Source organism: Pipra filicauda, unplaced genomic scaffold, assembly GCF_003945595.2.
Source record: "Pipra filicauda isolate LSUMZ 115617 unplaced genomic scaffold, ASM394559v2 scaffold5_size6683894_pilon, whole genome shotgun sequence".
Classification (NCBI taxonomy): Eukaryota; Metazoa; Chordata; class Aves; order Passeriformes; family Pipridae; genus Pipra; species Pipra filicauda.
This window is the reverse complement of record NW_024104754.1, coordinates 4,224,441-4,239,583: the sequence shown is the minus strand read 5'-3', so window position 1 is coordinate 4,239,583 and position 15,143 is coordinate 4,224,441. Positions and strand designations below refer to the sequence as shown.

General features: G+C 39.8%; 1 protein-coding gene across 2 annotated transcripts in view; it reads left to right on the top strand.

Moving 5' to 3' along the window:
- PDE11A (phosphodiesterase 11A) overlaps window positions 1–14,220 on the top strand; it is a 127,505-nt gene extending 113,285 nt beyond the window's left edge. The window contains exons 20-21 of one of the 2 annotated variants that reach the window (XM_039387967.1): window positions 9,096–9,156; window positions 11,324–14,220. In XM_039387967.1, coding sequence (XP_039243901.1) covers window positions 9,096–9,156; window positions 11,324–11,397 — 135 coding nt within the window. In that variant the 3' untranslated portion in view covers window positions 11,398–14,220. Of the gene's footprint in view, window positions 1–9,095; window positions 9,198–11,323 lie in introns of both variants that reach the window. The other variant, XM_039387966.1, reaches the window with a different exon arrangement.
- Window positions 14,221–15,143: the final 923 nt, after the last annotated feature.

Genomic DNA, 15,143 nt, shown 5'->3' with positions numbered 1-15,143 from the left:
ATAAAGAAGCTCATGGCTTTTACAACTTATGCGTGCCTGAGATTGCCCTGCTCACCTCTACCTTGGTGCTCCTTGAACTGCTCCATTTTAGTGCTGTTTTTAGAGCTATTCAAGATTTTCTTGGCTATTGAGAGCTTTAAACATATAATAGTATCTACAAAATTGGATTTGCATTGCTCCATCCAGGATTATAGGGGGAACCTGGGAAGAGTAGAAACATTTATGTTTAGCCTAGCAAATACTTTAAATGTTTTGAATGGCATGTGGGGGGACAGATCCTTCTCTATCACATTGTTTGACATACTTAGAAAGAAATGTTATCTCTCTGTCTGCAACTCCAAGAGCTCTGATATGCCTGTCTTCCTACAGAAGATAATGTCTGGCCTTGTAATTAAATCTATCTGTAGAGTATGATGATGTAGCTGTAAAAGCATCCATTCTGCTTGTAAACTTAGATTAAATGCATAAGGTATCATAAATGGTAGAGCCACAGAAATATTCAACAGTCATGGCTACCTTTGTGCTTTAACTTCTCTGGTTCAAGAGTTGACTTTGATACTTGAATTGGAAGTGCATATACACACAGTGATTTTTTTTCAAAGGTGCATATTCTACTAAAAATTGTAAGGCAGGAGATTAACATTTTAATATTCCTTCACAGAGAATATGAAAAAGTGTGCTTTAACAATCATGCTGTTATATCCTGATGCAGCCCTTCCTCAATTATCACTTCTCTCCCTTTCCCCCTATCCTTCAGTTACAATTTTGCATGAGGAAATATTGTATAAGAAATTCAGGGTTTGGATCACTCCTCTAAGTTCTGCTTGTCCAGTATGGCATGGCTTTGTCTTTACCCAGGCAAGAGTCACTGGATTCAATTAAAACAATTACATTTTCCTTCAGATGTTTCTGTCCTGTCTGTACAGTCAGAACTGAAAAATTTTTTAAATTATTTAGTCATGAAGACACTATGAACATTTTGGAAGTGTCTTTCCACCTTTCTCCTATACCTAGGAATGTTGATACAAAAGTCAGGGCATTGGTGTTCTAAGTTAGCAACTAGTCAGGGGGCAGAGAGTTCACTAGCTGTTCACCATGAGCAATATTAGACCTTCCATGAAATGTGTTCCCAAGTTGTTAAGAAGTGTTTTAACAAAAAAACAAACAAACAAACAAACAAAAAAACCCAAAGAACCAAACCAACCAAACAAACAAACAAAACCCCCACAAAACAAAAATCAAGACTTAGCAATTTGGAAAGATGTGTTCAGAGGAAGCAATTTGATCAATTCTGTGTGATTCTCATTGAAACCAGCTTTTCCTTTGTAGCATGTTGAGGGAAGAGAAGGATAACTTTTAATAGATCCTAAAGAATACCATAAAGATGCACACTTTTGGCAGGGCTTATTTCTGACATTTGATTTGGACACAGAGAGATAATGTGTTTACACTTCCTGAAACTGCCTGGCTGACAAGGCGGATAGGCTTGGGATGCAGTATGTGATACGCCATGGACTGAGGCTGTACAGATGTTGGCAGATCAAATTAGTCTCACTTTCTGTTGAAATCCAGGGGGTAATATTATCCAAGGAAGAGCAGGTGCAACATATTCTGCTGTGTTTGGAAGAAATTTGCTTCAGAGGAAACTTAATCAGGCCAAATGCCAGTGCTGAGGGGAAGTTGGTAGCTAAGGATTATGTTAGGAATAAGTGTTTGGCCCAGAGAAAGATGATTTTGGCACTGTAGAAGGATCTCTCTCTAGCCTTGAAATGGGAACTTAACTAGGTTCAGCACTTTTGTTGCCTTGTTGCTGGTCTACTAATGATGAATCTAAACAAGGCCACCCTGAATGAATTCCCTTGAGCTTTCAGAAAACTCAGATACTAGTACTTATTCCAGTAATGGAATAAGCATTAGCAAACTGTTTTTCTTACCTCTTGCCCTTAATCTGAGTCTTTTTTTTCTGCTACTTTTTTACTAATAGAAAAGGTTAAAAAGAGCTATACAAGAAAGAAAAAACAGGAAAAGAAGAAAGAATGTTTTTATTTGCAATTTTTGTCTAAATCCATCATTATTTCACAGTGTAATATGAAGAGGCATAGTTTTGGTTTCAGAGCAAGAATTTTTCTGTCTGTGAGTATTATGAACACCTTTTTAAAATAGGCACAAAGATCCCAATCCTTACTTTTTCCTTCCTGAGAGCAAGGAGTGTTTTGTTTTGCTTTTGAAAATCAGAAGATTATCACTTTTGCTAGGATTTTGGTAATTTGGTGAGATTATTGATGAAACATTGTATTTCTATCAATAATTTTAGGAATTTACAAGTTTCTCCAAAATGTTTAGAAGAAGAGACAGCAGAAAGGAGTACTTTTCCCCTTCAAACAAGAGTACTTCAACTTGCTTCCAAACAGTCTCAACCGAAAGGGCAGTTCGTTGACAAAGATATTTGGGAGAAGATAGAAAAACCAACATTTGCCATTGACTTCAGTGAAGCTAAGCTAAGCTTCACTGAAGGCTTTCACCCTGATCTGTGAGAAAAATTGAATAATTCATAACACTACAATTTCTGTTGCTGTTGTACTTAGAATTATCTGCCCAATGTATAGCAAAGGACATGCAGTCATGTATGGAAACATGTATAAAGATCTGAGGAAGTAGATTGAAAAGTTGGCAGATAAGGTAGAAGAGACAGCCAATAGAGGGAACTCAAATTGTACAGCAAATCTGAAAGAAGATGAATGGATAATTTAACAGCCATTCAGTTTTCAAGAAAGACAAAGCACAAACTACATTGCATCAGAAAAGGACTAGAAATGATGATGGATGAAACGCTTCAAGTGTTTAACACAACAGAATCACAGTTGCCTGCAGAATTCCCAGCTGAGGGTAAATTCAAAGAACTAAATCAGCATATAAGACTGATATGGTTTGAAGAATTTTTCAAAATCCATTTAATAGCAAGGAAGAAGACATTGATTGGCTGCTTGGCTAAAATCTCGAAAGGAAAAGAGTTTGAAACATTCTGTCTCTTGCATGCTTGACATGGAATCTAAACCATAAACGGCACAGCTAAATAAACAGTTGTTTATGAAATAATAACTCTTCTTTTCTAGCAAACCCTTGGTCTCATGACATTATTATGAACAGATTAATCCTTTGCAACTATAGCAACACATCAGTTGAGCTACTTCAGTAGGTCCTTCAGAATTACTCTCCCTTTGGCAGCATAACGTGCTTGATACTGGTCAAAGCACATTTGGCTACCAGGAGCTCTGTACATACTTTCCTCCCTGAAGTACCTGGCACATTTTTACCAGTGGTGAATCTTACTTATAATCATCTTTCTCTAGTATGCATGTTTACTTACAAAGGAGTACAGTATTATTCTTGCTAGCATACCTTCACCAGAAAGAAACTTAACACTAATTCATAGTGGAAGAGCTGAACACTGATGCATGTGTTAGATCCCTTTCCAGTCACAACTGGCTTCCTTCCACTAACAATTTTTAGAGAGAAGCTAAAAAAACCTCCTGTTTTCTATCAGGAAAATTAGTAATATATTCATTTCATCTAATTACATTTTTAGGCATCAGAAAAAAATTCCCTGGCAGAAATGAAAAAATAATGCACTCATGCATTATGACCTGGACCCTTCCTCAGTAAGCCATAGAAGGAATAAACAAACTTCAACCGTGAGAAGATTGCAATAATTTTATTTTTATTTTTTCATTAACTCAACCCCCTCACAAATACCGTATTTTTTTCTGGAACATAATGATTAAATACAGTCCTGAATTGGTAGGGCAAATAATTAATTCATATACACACACAGTCAAGGGTTCATAGAGGTTAATCCTTATATCTTCTCTATATCACTTTATCTTCTGTATTCTACCTACAGAAAGTGGAAATTTAGCAGTCTTTTGGGGTTTAGTATATGGGCATGTATACAGAAATACTTTTAGGTTTTCAAAACAACTTCCATCAAGTATTAGTATTATGAAGATCAGATCTGTGGATGTCTGCAACACCGGTTCCCTTTTATCTGAACTAATCTGAAGTTCAAGGACATTCAGATAGATGGCTCACCTTTGGCCTATGTATTCTCACGTGAAAGCCACTTCAGCAAAACTGAGGAGTTCAATTCAGCTCTGCTGTAACTGGTCATGACTCTCTTGACTTCAACAATGCTTCATATGCTTACACCGAGTCTGAATTTATCCCTATGGCTTCTCGGTCACTGGTCCTCCCTTCCAACTCAGAAACTGCCTACATAATAAAAGTGATTCATTAGAAACCACTGGGTTCCAAAGTAGAGTGAACACTGAGACCTATAACTTTTTTATATGTGCTCAGTCATAAAAATGAATTTATATGGTAAATATTAGCCCTGCAACCATACTTTCATGAGCTGTAATCTTGTCAAAGCTCGTAAGTTAAGCAAGGTCAGAATTGGTCAATATTTGGATGAGAATCTCTGGTGGGGAGGGGAAGAAAAGAAAAGTATATATGCTGGAGGTCCTGCAGTGTTTGTAAGTTAGAACATACTGTGCTCCTCTTCAAAAATATTTTGTATCTGTCTTAGAATACAACAAAATGTTGCATTTGCTTTAGCAATAGTTTAGCCCCTGGCCACATCTGCACTGCATCTTGGCAGTTTCAGCTAACGTCCTTCCCCAGAGAGGAATGGGATGTAGCAGATTAAGTCTTCTCCCCCCCCACCCCACTTCAACCCAGGAGGTTGGTACTCAGAGTACCAACAAATGCCTCCGCTGCTACCTATCCCCCTCTCCCTGAAGGAGTTTGTTGCTACTGCTACTATTTCTGCATTCTCTATGCTTTATCTAGCAAAATACGCTTAAGAAATACATCTCTATACACAAGAAAAAAACCCCAACGCTACTCTCCCCTCCTTACCTTCTCCCATAAATAGCTTTCTCTGAGTACCTCATGCTCTTCCCCCCTTTGAGCTCTTCCTTCAGGCAGTCCTGCCCCTCTCCCAGATGCACATAATATATTGATGAAGTGTCTTTAACCTTTTCTTGTGCTGGAGGAGCTTTCATATAAGTGGAGCTACACCTTGTGAAAGGATGCTGTGGGCAGAGCAGTACACAGTCCCAAAAGACACGTAAATAATTAAAGATCTTAAGGAAAACTCACTGCTATGCAGTAACTTTCTGACAAACAGCTTAGTTGTGCATCTGAGGTAATATACGGATGCAGAAGGGCACTGGAAACACATCTTGGTTTTTCCTAAGGCTGGAGTGCACAGTGCCAGCATGACTGCTCCTCCCCCATGCTTTATCACTGCTACTAAGAACAGCTTTTACAGTAAAAGGGATAAAATGGGAAAGGTCACTAATCCTGTACCTATGGCTGTGTAGCAAGGCAGTTGCATTGCAGTGGAAGGACTGCAAGTGGACATTGAGGCCTCGGGAGACAGGAACTCTCCCAAGCTGGGGTTCCCTCACCACAGAGCCCAGCTGCCTGCCAGCCCACAGCCTGCCTGCTGCACCAAGGAGACACAAGGAAAAAGGGTGTTTCTGGAACTGTTGAGTTTATGGGGGAATATCCCCTGTCAGACTGTTGAAGACCAAGCCTCTGCCTAGTAAGGCAAATAATAAATTAGGCATTAGGAACCCGGATACCAGATTAGACAGATCGCTAGCAAAGCTGTTCATAAGAGGCATGCATCAAAAATAGTAGCATGGAAGAGCAATACATCAAGGGGTTCTCCTGCAATAAAATGGAAAGTAAAAACTGCAGCCAGGAGGTAGAAAACCCTGACAAGGCTACAGCCAAATAAACTTAAATAGCTTTGGGAATAAATTGGTGGTTTAATCCGGATCAGGAACAGGTGCTATGAATGTAATTCAGTAAATGGTTGAGAGCCTGCCAGAAGGGAGAAAAATGTGTTGCTTTTGAGATAATTTCCCAGAAGCTTCATAAAAGCAAATTGATTACTGGAGTTTAATAATTAAAACAGGGCCAGATATATAGTAATCAAATGAGTTTTTAATTACATCTCAAGAAGAAATAAAATCCAATTTGTGCACTTGGTATCAGAGAAATCCTACTGAAATGCTTTGGTAGCTGGAAAAAAATAAAATAAAAGCTAATTTCCATAGGAATTATAGTAGTCAGTTTAATTAAAAGACTAGATCAGAATGAAAAAGTCCCAAAGTGAAAGGATACTAAATACAGAAGCAGTGGTTCAAACATCAAATCAATGTCTGAATAAAGACATTTTATAGACCCAGTGCAAAATCTGCACTGTCAAGTATTCCTAATCTAAATTAATGTGTAACAAAATAAAGTTTCTAAAAATTACACTATATATTTTGTAGGTATTCCATTGAATTAATCGCTGGTTCTATGGTAAAAATTAATATCAAAGACATGGTTTATTCTTTCTTAAATACTCCTTTTAATAAATTTCATCTAAGTTAATGTTAGTAGTTAACCATTCTTGTTATTTACCTGGTGGCCTCTCTTGCACTTGGGTTATTAGACTCTAATGTGCACTTAAGTCTGTATTACTAAGAAATATATGTGTATTTACTTTTGGATTTAAAATATGTTTACAGCTCATAAGACAACAGTGATTGCTGTAGAACTGTGGGGTCCTGTATACATTCCCAACCTACTCAGGCTTCTGTTCTCTGCTGTATTGATGCAAAGCTAATTGATCTAAGCACCTCGAGCACTCACAATCCCCTTGGCACTGTACGTGACAGGGCTGTCTCCTGGCACAAGAGCATGGCATATGCCGAGGCCTGGAGGGCCAGGCACAGCAGTAGGTCATGCCCAGACCTCTGTGTTTGCTCCCTGGCACTGGTCTTGAAAACATCATGGTCTTGTGGTCAGTCATGGCAAAAAAAAGGGTACAAAAAGGACACAGACATAGCCGAGAGCTGCAGAGCCACACTGAGACAGAGTCTGCTGTCCCAGTGAGCTCCGTCTCCTCCGTGTTGCCTGTAGCTGGTGTAGGTTCCTGGTATAGCATTTATGACAGGAACAGCTTGTACAGCAGGTTGTGCTTACAGATCCTGGGGCTGACAGGGTATGAGTGCAGAACACCATCCTTGTGCTTAGAGAGATTTGAAATACACTGATTTTTAAACACTGATTTAACCGCCAGGGGTGTTTATATATATATATATATATATATATTTACTTTTTTTTAATTTAAAGTGTATATTGGAAAAATACTTCACGAAAACTCTTTCAAGATTTAGAAAATACCAATGAGCTTAAGTGACAGGGGATGGATACTGGTTTTGCACAGAAAGGATCTGATAAGTTGCTGTCAAGAGTTGAGTGTCTAATGTGCTACCTCTTGACACTGAGCTGGCAGTGGTAATGCAGGTGCTAATGGTAACAGGAGTGAGCTTTTCAGGTATTTTCAGCTGTTTATAATGTATTAATGCTCCTCTGTTTTGGACTCCACCACATCAGATTTAAGGACTTCACAATGGTCTGAAATAAAGAGAGAAAAATTGAGAGTTCTGAGGCATGGTGATGGGAATGTTAAAAATCCACATCCATTCTGTCAATGAATGACCATCACAGTGAGCAGTACTGTATGGGGCAGGGAGTGCAGTGAACTCTGCCTCTTACCCCAAGCCCAACATTGCAAAATAATCTGCCCAGTTTGTGCCATATTCTGAGGAAATAATTTCAAATGGATTTGCTTTGAGTTCCACACAAATCAGCTTCTTATTCATGGTATGATTTTGCAGAAGTGCTGAGCATTCATATTTCCTACTGAAGTCAACTGAAATTGCAAGTTTTCAGCACATCTTAAAATCAGGCCATTAACCCTTAATTACCGTATAATAGCTCAATTAAAAATCTACCAAGACTTACTTCGGTAGCAAGCCAAACTCCCATGGCTTGCAGACTAGCTATAAAAAAAATCCAGTCCTTTAGTGGTGTTTGGGCTCTGGGGACCATTTAAAACAGTTGCTGTTAACCTCGCTGTTTAAAACAAAAAATTATCAACTGCAAAGGTACCCACTTCCCCTTTCCTTTCTTTTCTGTATAATTTTCTGCACTTTTAGAAGTGCAGAAGGAACTGTTGCTGTCTTCTTTGTCTTTTTTTATTTTTTAATCTTGCACCAACCCTTTCTTTCAAATGACAAATACATACTTTCCATGCTGTCAGAGTAAACATGCTGCCCAGCTCTCAGCAAACCCCACTTCTTGCTGGTCAGAAAAGCTGAAAAAGAAGAATACTCCTCTGTCCTGAAAGGACACATTACATGACTGCTTGGGAGGTAACTGGTTAACCCTTTCTTCACATGCAGTGCTGCTGTTAATGAGGTTCTGTCTCTCTTTAATGTAGATACAACCAAGTGAAGCACTTATGGTCTTTTCACATAAGCATTTGATATTAAAGGGGAAGGTAAAATAAACTTCTAGCAAAGGTATGCAGGAATTACATAATTTTGGGACTGTATCAAAGCCAGATAAAACCAGATAAAAGATTCTTACTGGCCTCTGTGAACTTTGGACTGGGTATATACAAAAGAGGTGATTTCAGTGCAATCTCAAAGGAAACTCATTTATTTTTCTTTATTTTGAGCACACACACTCTTTTTTTTTTTTTTTTTGCCAGTTTGGCAAAGCACAGTGCTGTTGTGGTTTACTCATCTGTAGGAAAAAATAATCTAGCACTAGGGAGATTATTTCAGCTTTGTCCAACCTATCCAACTAGTGGAACTCCTGCTTCTAGATGCCAGCAATCAGATAGCCTCAGGCACAGGGATTCCTCAAACGGACTATCTTTACAGATACAGATTACCAGAAAGGTAAAGTAGTTGAGCAGCAACTCTGCCATCTTATGTGAATTTTTTTACATTTTTGATGGCTTATTTAAAGCCTCAGGTGAAATGAGTGAGATAGATGAAAAGATCTCACTGAGAACAGTAACCTTTACCTACACAGGTATGTACACACCTGGGGGCAAGGAGGGTAGGGGCATGGTGCAGATTAAACTCTTTTTTTACCCTGTTACTCCATGTACTGTCCATCAAAGGAGTTGATACAGTGTCAATATTTTTTCATTCATCTTCTTTTTAATCTTCTTTCAGTGTCTAGTGAAGCTGAATGTGAAACTGAAGCCTATGCTGGACTCTGTGGCAGTAAATAGAGGTAAATGGGAGGAGCTGCACCAAAAAAGACTTCCTTCTCAGGTGACATCCTCATCCTCCTTTTCCTCTACCTTTACAATGTCTCTCAAAGACATAAATTAAGCCTGCAAATATCAGTGTCACTTTACAATAAGAGCTGTCAGAAAGGTTTACATCAGCTTAGACCCAACATTTTTTAAGAAACGCTTTAGCAGACATGCTTAATTGATTGGATATTATCTTGATGGCAGCATAGTTTGCTTTTACTGTGAGGCTTAGTGGGACTGAAAGGAAGGCCTGCAGTGAGATTGCGCTGGTATCTGGAGAGATACGGAAGACTTAACATAAGAAGCGTTCATTCAGCTCCACTACATTTCAACTGCTGCTGTAAAAATCCGTAAAGCTGACAACAGACTGAAATATAAGAACTCACATCTTAATAAAATTAATAATACAGAGCAGAACTGGGATGCAAGCTGGCCAATTCATATGCAAGGAGCTGCACAAAACAGAATAGTATGTAATTACATTGTTGTTTTGCATCTCTTCAGTACATGTTATGAATCAATTATGCCTGCTTTTGTGATGTTCCTCTCCTACTCTCCCTCCTCTTTTAAGCCTGAACATTCTGAAAAGCCTGCTTTGTATTCTAAAGAAGTATTTTTTTACAACAAAGCTTCTTAGTGATTGATCAGGGCTTTTAGAATTGCCTACCTTTGCTACATTTAAAAACAAACTTTATTATCTTTAAAAGCACCAAGCTGTCCCTTCTTCCCAGAGAAATTCATATTAACAGAGCAGCAAATTTCTCAGCAAGGGGAAGTTTGCACAAGGGCAAAATATTGCATGGTAATTTTAGAGTGGGGTTTTTTCCTTTTAAAAAATGCTCTTTTAACACATTCATTTTTTTTAAATTACAGTGTCCCCTAAGGAAAAGATTAATGGGCTTTTATGAAAATAGAGTACAAATAAAAAAGGAAATCTGTTGCCTTGTGCTTCAGGTTTATATTACATTAAAAAGTGGACCACGGATAAACCTTCCTTGTATAAATTTCAGTTGAAATTAATATTTTGAAATGGTGGAGAGGAAGAATATCATCACACTGGACTGACTACCTCTTACTCTCTTGCAGGTCTTTCAGTACAATTTCAGATGCTATTACTACAGCTAGCACTGCTCTAGTCAAGGCTCACATGTAGCCATCAGTGGTAAAGGTGTCCATAAAAATCTAATCAAACATGATAGGTCACAAAACCAAACATATCCAGTTCTGTGTGATGACCCTGGTATTACCTGAAAGTTGATCTCTTTTTATTAGTGCAAGGATCACTAGTGTAGCAAGCCTGTGATCTATGATTTGAGGGTGCTTTCTCTGCTGCATGACCGGACACAAAAGGAGTCATGTTGCAGCGCTAACGACTGCCCATTCATGGGGGGGGAGAAAGCCTTTGTACTCCATGAAAAATGGGATTCTAAATATAGGGTTGTCTGGCAGCAGAAATTAAAGCTGAATTCAGCTTAGTTTTACACCTGTGCCAAATTCCATTTACTACAGTGGAATTACCTTGAACTGGCACCAACTTAATGGAAATCAGAACCTGGCCCAGCTGACCAGATGCTAAAAGAGCTTTCCTCCTTTCCAAGGAAAGTGAGTCGTTAGCGCCTTAGAAAAGCTGACTACATCTGTCTCACAATCAAACAGAAACAACAAATCTGCTGATCACTTCTTTAAAAGAAACACAGCAAAACAAAAAAGCTCTGTGCTTCTAACCACAGTGTGTAGGACAATAGCTGGAAATTCAGTAGCATTGTGAGCCAATCTGTCAGTGCACAACAGAACCACATCACTTTCTCTAGCAGAAAGAAGCAGGAAGGACCAGAAATGCAGACTGCACAGCAGTGAGTACATGCATCAAATGGAAATGTTTCTGCTATTCTTTTACCACTTCTTTCTTCTCTGAATAAGGACAGACACAGTATAGTAAGCAGCAAGCCATACAAACTTTAAATACATACGTTATGGGAGAAACAGATACTAGGAACCAACAGTACTGCTGGCAGGTACACACAGATTTCCTGAATTTTGGTATTGCACATTGCTAGGTATAACATAATTTATAATGCATACCCTACAGCCTCCCCGAAGGTTGAGTCTCCCCTCATTTCCTCTCCTTTTTATTGGCTTCAGTGCACTGTTGCCCATGGCAACACCCACCGGCAGGGATGGGGATTCGGCACCACCGCAAGCTGACACACAGCTGAAGCTCTAACAATGTCAACCATCAATCAAGTGACTGTTTGTAATTGCCTCCATCTATTTCTCCTGTCTTTTGGTATCTTTGCCATTGTGGGTCAAAATTCAGAAACTGCTGACTAATGTTATGGTTCTGCTCCTCCATCACAAGGAAGAAAATGAGAGCACACAGCTCGATCTTATCAAATTGTTCTCAGGCGAAACGAAGCAACCCTGATGAAACCGGGGGGCCCAGTAGTGCATCTCAGAACAGCATTTGGTCTCTGAAACTAAACAAACAAAAATCTTACATTATTTTTTAAAACAAAAACTGTGGGAGAGAAAAAGAAGATTCTTTGTGGAAGCATGCAGTACAGTTAAGAAATGTATTCCAAGCCTGTTATATTTTAAGATGGTGGAAACCACTTTTTAGCTACTGCTCATAAGCTTGATAGACAGAAATTGTATCTGGTTTTCAGTATTTCACAGTACTTCAGTCAGTTTTGCCAAACTCTTCCAAGATATGCGCAGGAGAGATGACTGTGTAGATCATTTAATCTCATTCTACATCTTTTACTTGCTTCCCTGCCTGCTGAACAAGGAGACATTAAAAAACCCATTGAAATCGGCTTAATTCTGTGAGTGCATATAAAACATGGGTCCAGGAGAGGTGAGGACAAATTAGAGGGCATGTGCTTGGCCTTCCCCTGAAGATGCCCAACACATCAGCAACAAAGAACCACTTACTTGCTCCAGCAGTTAGTGAAAATTTGGCCTTAAATGAGGCCTCTAGAATTTACAATTCCAGTGCTAAAATGTGATGAGCATGTAAATTATCCATAGGATCACACAGGCTTTGTTGTCCCCCAAAGGTGCTTTAAGCTGGTTCAATGGCAATGCCTTTTTTCTAGGTGTCCTACTGAATTGTGCTAACTGCAGCCTGAATTCAGTCAGGTTCTTAGTCCCATGAATTAGGGATCCAGGCAGCAGCCCTCACTTTTTCACCAGAAAAATGGTCAGGAGAAGATCTGGATCTTCCTCCCTATCCTCAAAGATGGTTCAGGCCAAACAGTAATTCCACTCAGGATTCCCACCTGTGAGACCACTTACCGAAATCAACCTTTCCTTGCAAAAAAAAAAAAAAAAAAAACAAACAACAAAACAAACACAGAATTGCATAGGGTAATCAGGAAAAAGCCTGACATTCAAATCCTCCTTGATTTGCAGCAGGCTTTCGAACTGCAGGGGCATCTTCCCCACCAGCCTGTGGGGAGTCACATTGGTGGTCTTGTCTCCTGCCCTTCTGCCAAAGGCCCTTATATGTGCTTAGCATGGAGACAAGGATGCCTGCTGGGTACAGCCCCAATTTCTGCATCGCTCCTGGGAGATGCACGGAGCAGACAGGCTTTGGTGGAAGAGCTCAGGAGAGGCTCATATGTACACTGTTCTGGATTAAAGTGCTCCCCTACAACACGACACTGTGACCCCACCAGAAAACCGAACACTGTTCCAGGCAAGGAGCACGTGGGTAGAAGCTCTGCTGTGGCTCAGGCAGAAGGGTTTCCCACCTCCCAGGAATGAGATTCCCAAAAGGTGTCTTTGACCACAGTTCAAGTAGTAAAATCAGACAATTCTCTCCCAGCCTGGGACCTACAGACAAATGACAACAGCTTCATAACATGATGAAGATGTAGACATCTGCTTCTGTCAGGACATGGTTTTGCTCCTGCTCCAAAGCCAAGTCTCACAGGGTCAGGCAGCAGTAGCTCCCAGAAGTTTAAACTGGATGTCTCGTGGTGGTGGACACAACTCTCCATGGAGCCAACACTATTTACAGGGCCGGGGTCTTGCCCAGAAGGTCAATTGTATATTTTGTAATCACAGAGCAGACAAGGATGTTTCATTTTAGCTCAGGTATTTCTTCAGATGGTGTCCTTGGTACAGCAGCTGCATTTTTCTGGTCTGGTGACCTTGCTAATTGCTCCTTCTTAGAGTGCACTGCAATCTTATAATGTGCCTGTAGTTACCAACAAAGCCAATACTAGTACTCACAAATTATTTTTGAAAACTGCAACCAGCAGTGCCTAAGGTCAATTGTAGTATTTAGATGAAGTAATCCTAGTGGAAAAATAGGAGTGTTTCAGTCTACAGGCCAAATACTTATTTTCCCTTCATAAAATTAAAACAGTTTAGTTACTGATAGGTCACTTATGCATTGAGTGAAATTTTAAAACAGGTTTATTTCAAGGTTATGTAAAATACATTAACAGACACTTCCAATGCTGAATGTTCGAGGCAAGAAAATGTAGAGCAAGAAGGTTTTTCTTATTGGCTTTGTCAAAGGGATGAATGATTTAAAGAGTAAAGTCACGTAAATGGTTTCTAACATAGCAATGAAGTGGGAGGTATAAATCAGCTGAAATGAGATACTCCAGAGATTTCCATCACTTGAATGTGCCAGTATTGGAATACATACTGTATATTGCTTGTTACCTTTTCTTTCTTGGATTAATTTGTATTTAATTACAAATTTATAAGCATGTTGCCACTGCATCTTACAGTTTTATGGGGAATACCATTATAACCCCTGAACCTTTGCCTGTGGGAAACAACTGACACATGCACAGAAGTACCATGTGTACGTTCTAATGCAAATCCCACATACTTGCAAAATGTGTAACTTTTTAAAAAGACTTCTGCATCTTTTCCTTTTTTTGCATTTAAGACCATTACTCTTATTGTTTGCTTTAGTAGATCAGACTATGCTTATTCAGTTTTTTAAAGCATGTTTTTGAAATTAACAACTTGGTTTTACTGGTCTCTCTAAAAAAAAAATAAAACAATTTTAATGGCTTGCTGTGATTTTCTTTCTTTATTATTGCTTTTTTGCTTTGAAACTGCCTTGTTGGGATGAATCAGAGCTGTATCCATTGATTACTGAATCACACATATAGAAGGTCCTGGAAACACATGAGACTGAGTGGCCCAGATACGATTTTTGACACACTACCTTGCAAGCAAACCAAACTTCTTCACTGAGTATGCTTGGCATCAGTTTGGAGTGACCAGAAACCAAATCTGGACAGTGACTCTTCCAGAGCTGTTCAAATGTAACTACACAGATTATACAGTCTGTGATCTGGATGCATCACTGTTCAGTAGAAATACCATGGGGTAAAAAGTCCCTCCAAAGCACATTACGTTGTTGAAATAGTTTCGGAAAAGTTGGAAATCATTTCTTCTACTTTTTAAAGCTGCAGGAAAGCCGGTGGATTGTGCCAAGGTACAAACACACTTCCTGCCTTCCACCAGCCGTAACGAACTGTGGATCTTGATGGGCTGTGACTGAAGAGGATGTTTCGGGTTGAAAAAGCCCACGACAGCAATAATATACTTCCTGCACTCCCGGACTGCGTGTTTGGCTTAAGGCCTGCTTTTACACCACGTACTGCTTAAGGGAACTGTCACAGAACATTTAGAAATATAGTTGATTTTTACTCTTTATTGTTTCCAGCTGCATGAGATCCCGAAAGGAGGGGAAAGTACCAGTCTAGGCAGCGACTTCATGAGGCTAGAGCTCTTTTGAGCCAGTTTGGAATCTGCCCGGGAGACAGGAGGGGGACACAAGAGGGCGGGCAAACGCAGAGGACGCGGCTCCTCTCCAGGGTACTAGCCCCCACCGGCACCAGAGCGGCCGGACAAGCCTGGGCGAGCGGCCGCCGCCATCCCCCTGCCGGAGGGGCGGCCCCGATCCCGGTATCCCGGGCCGCGTTCA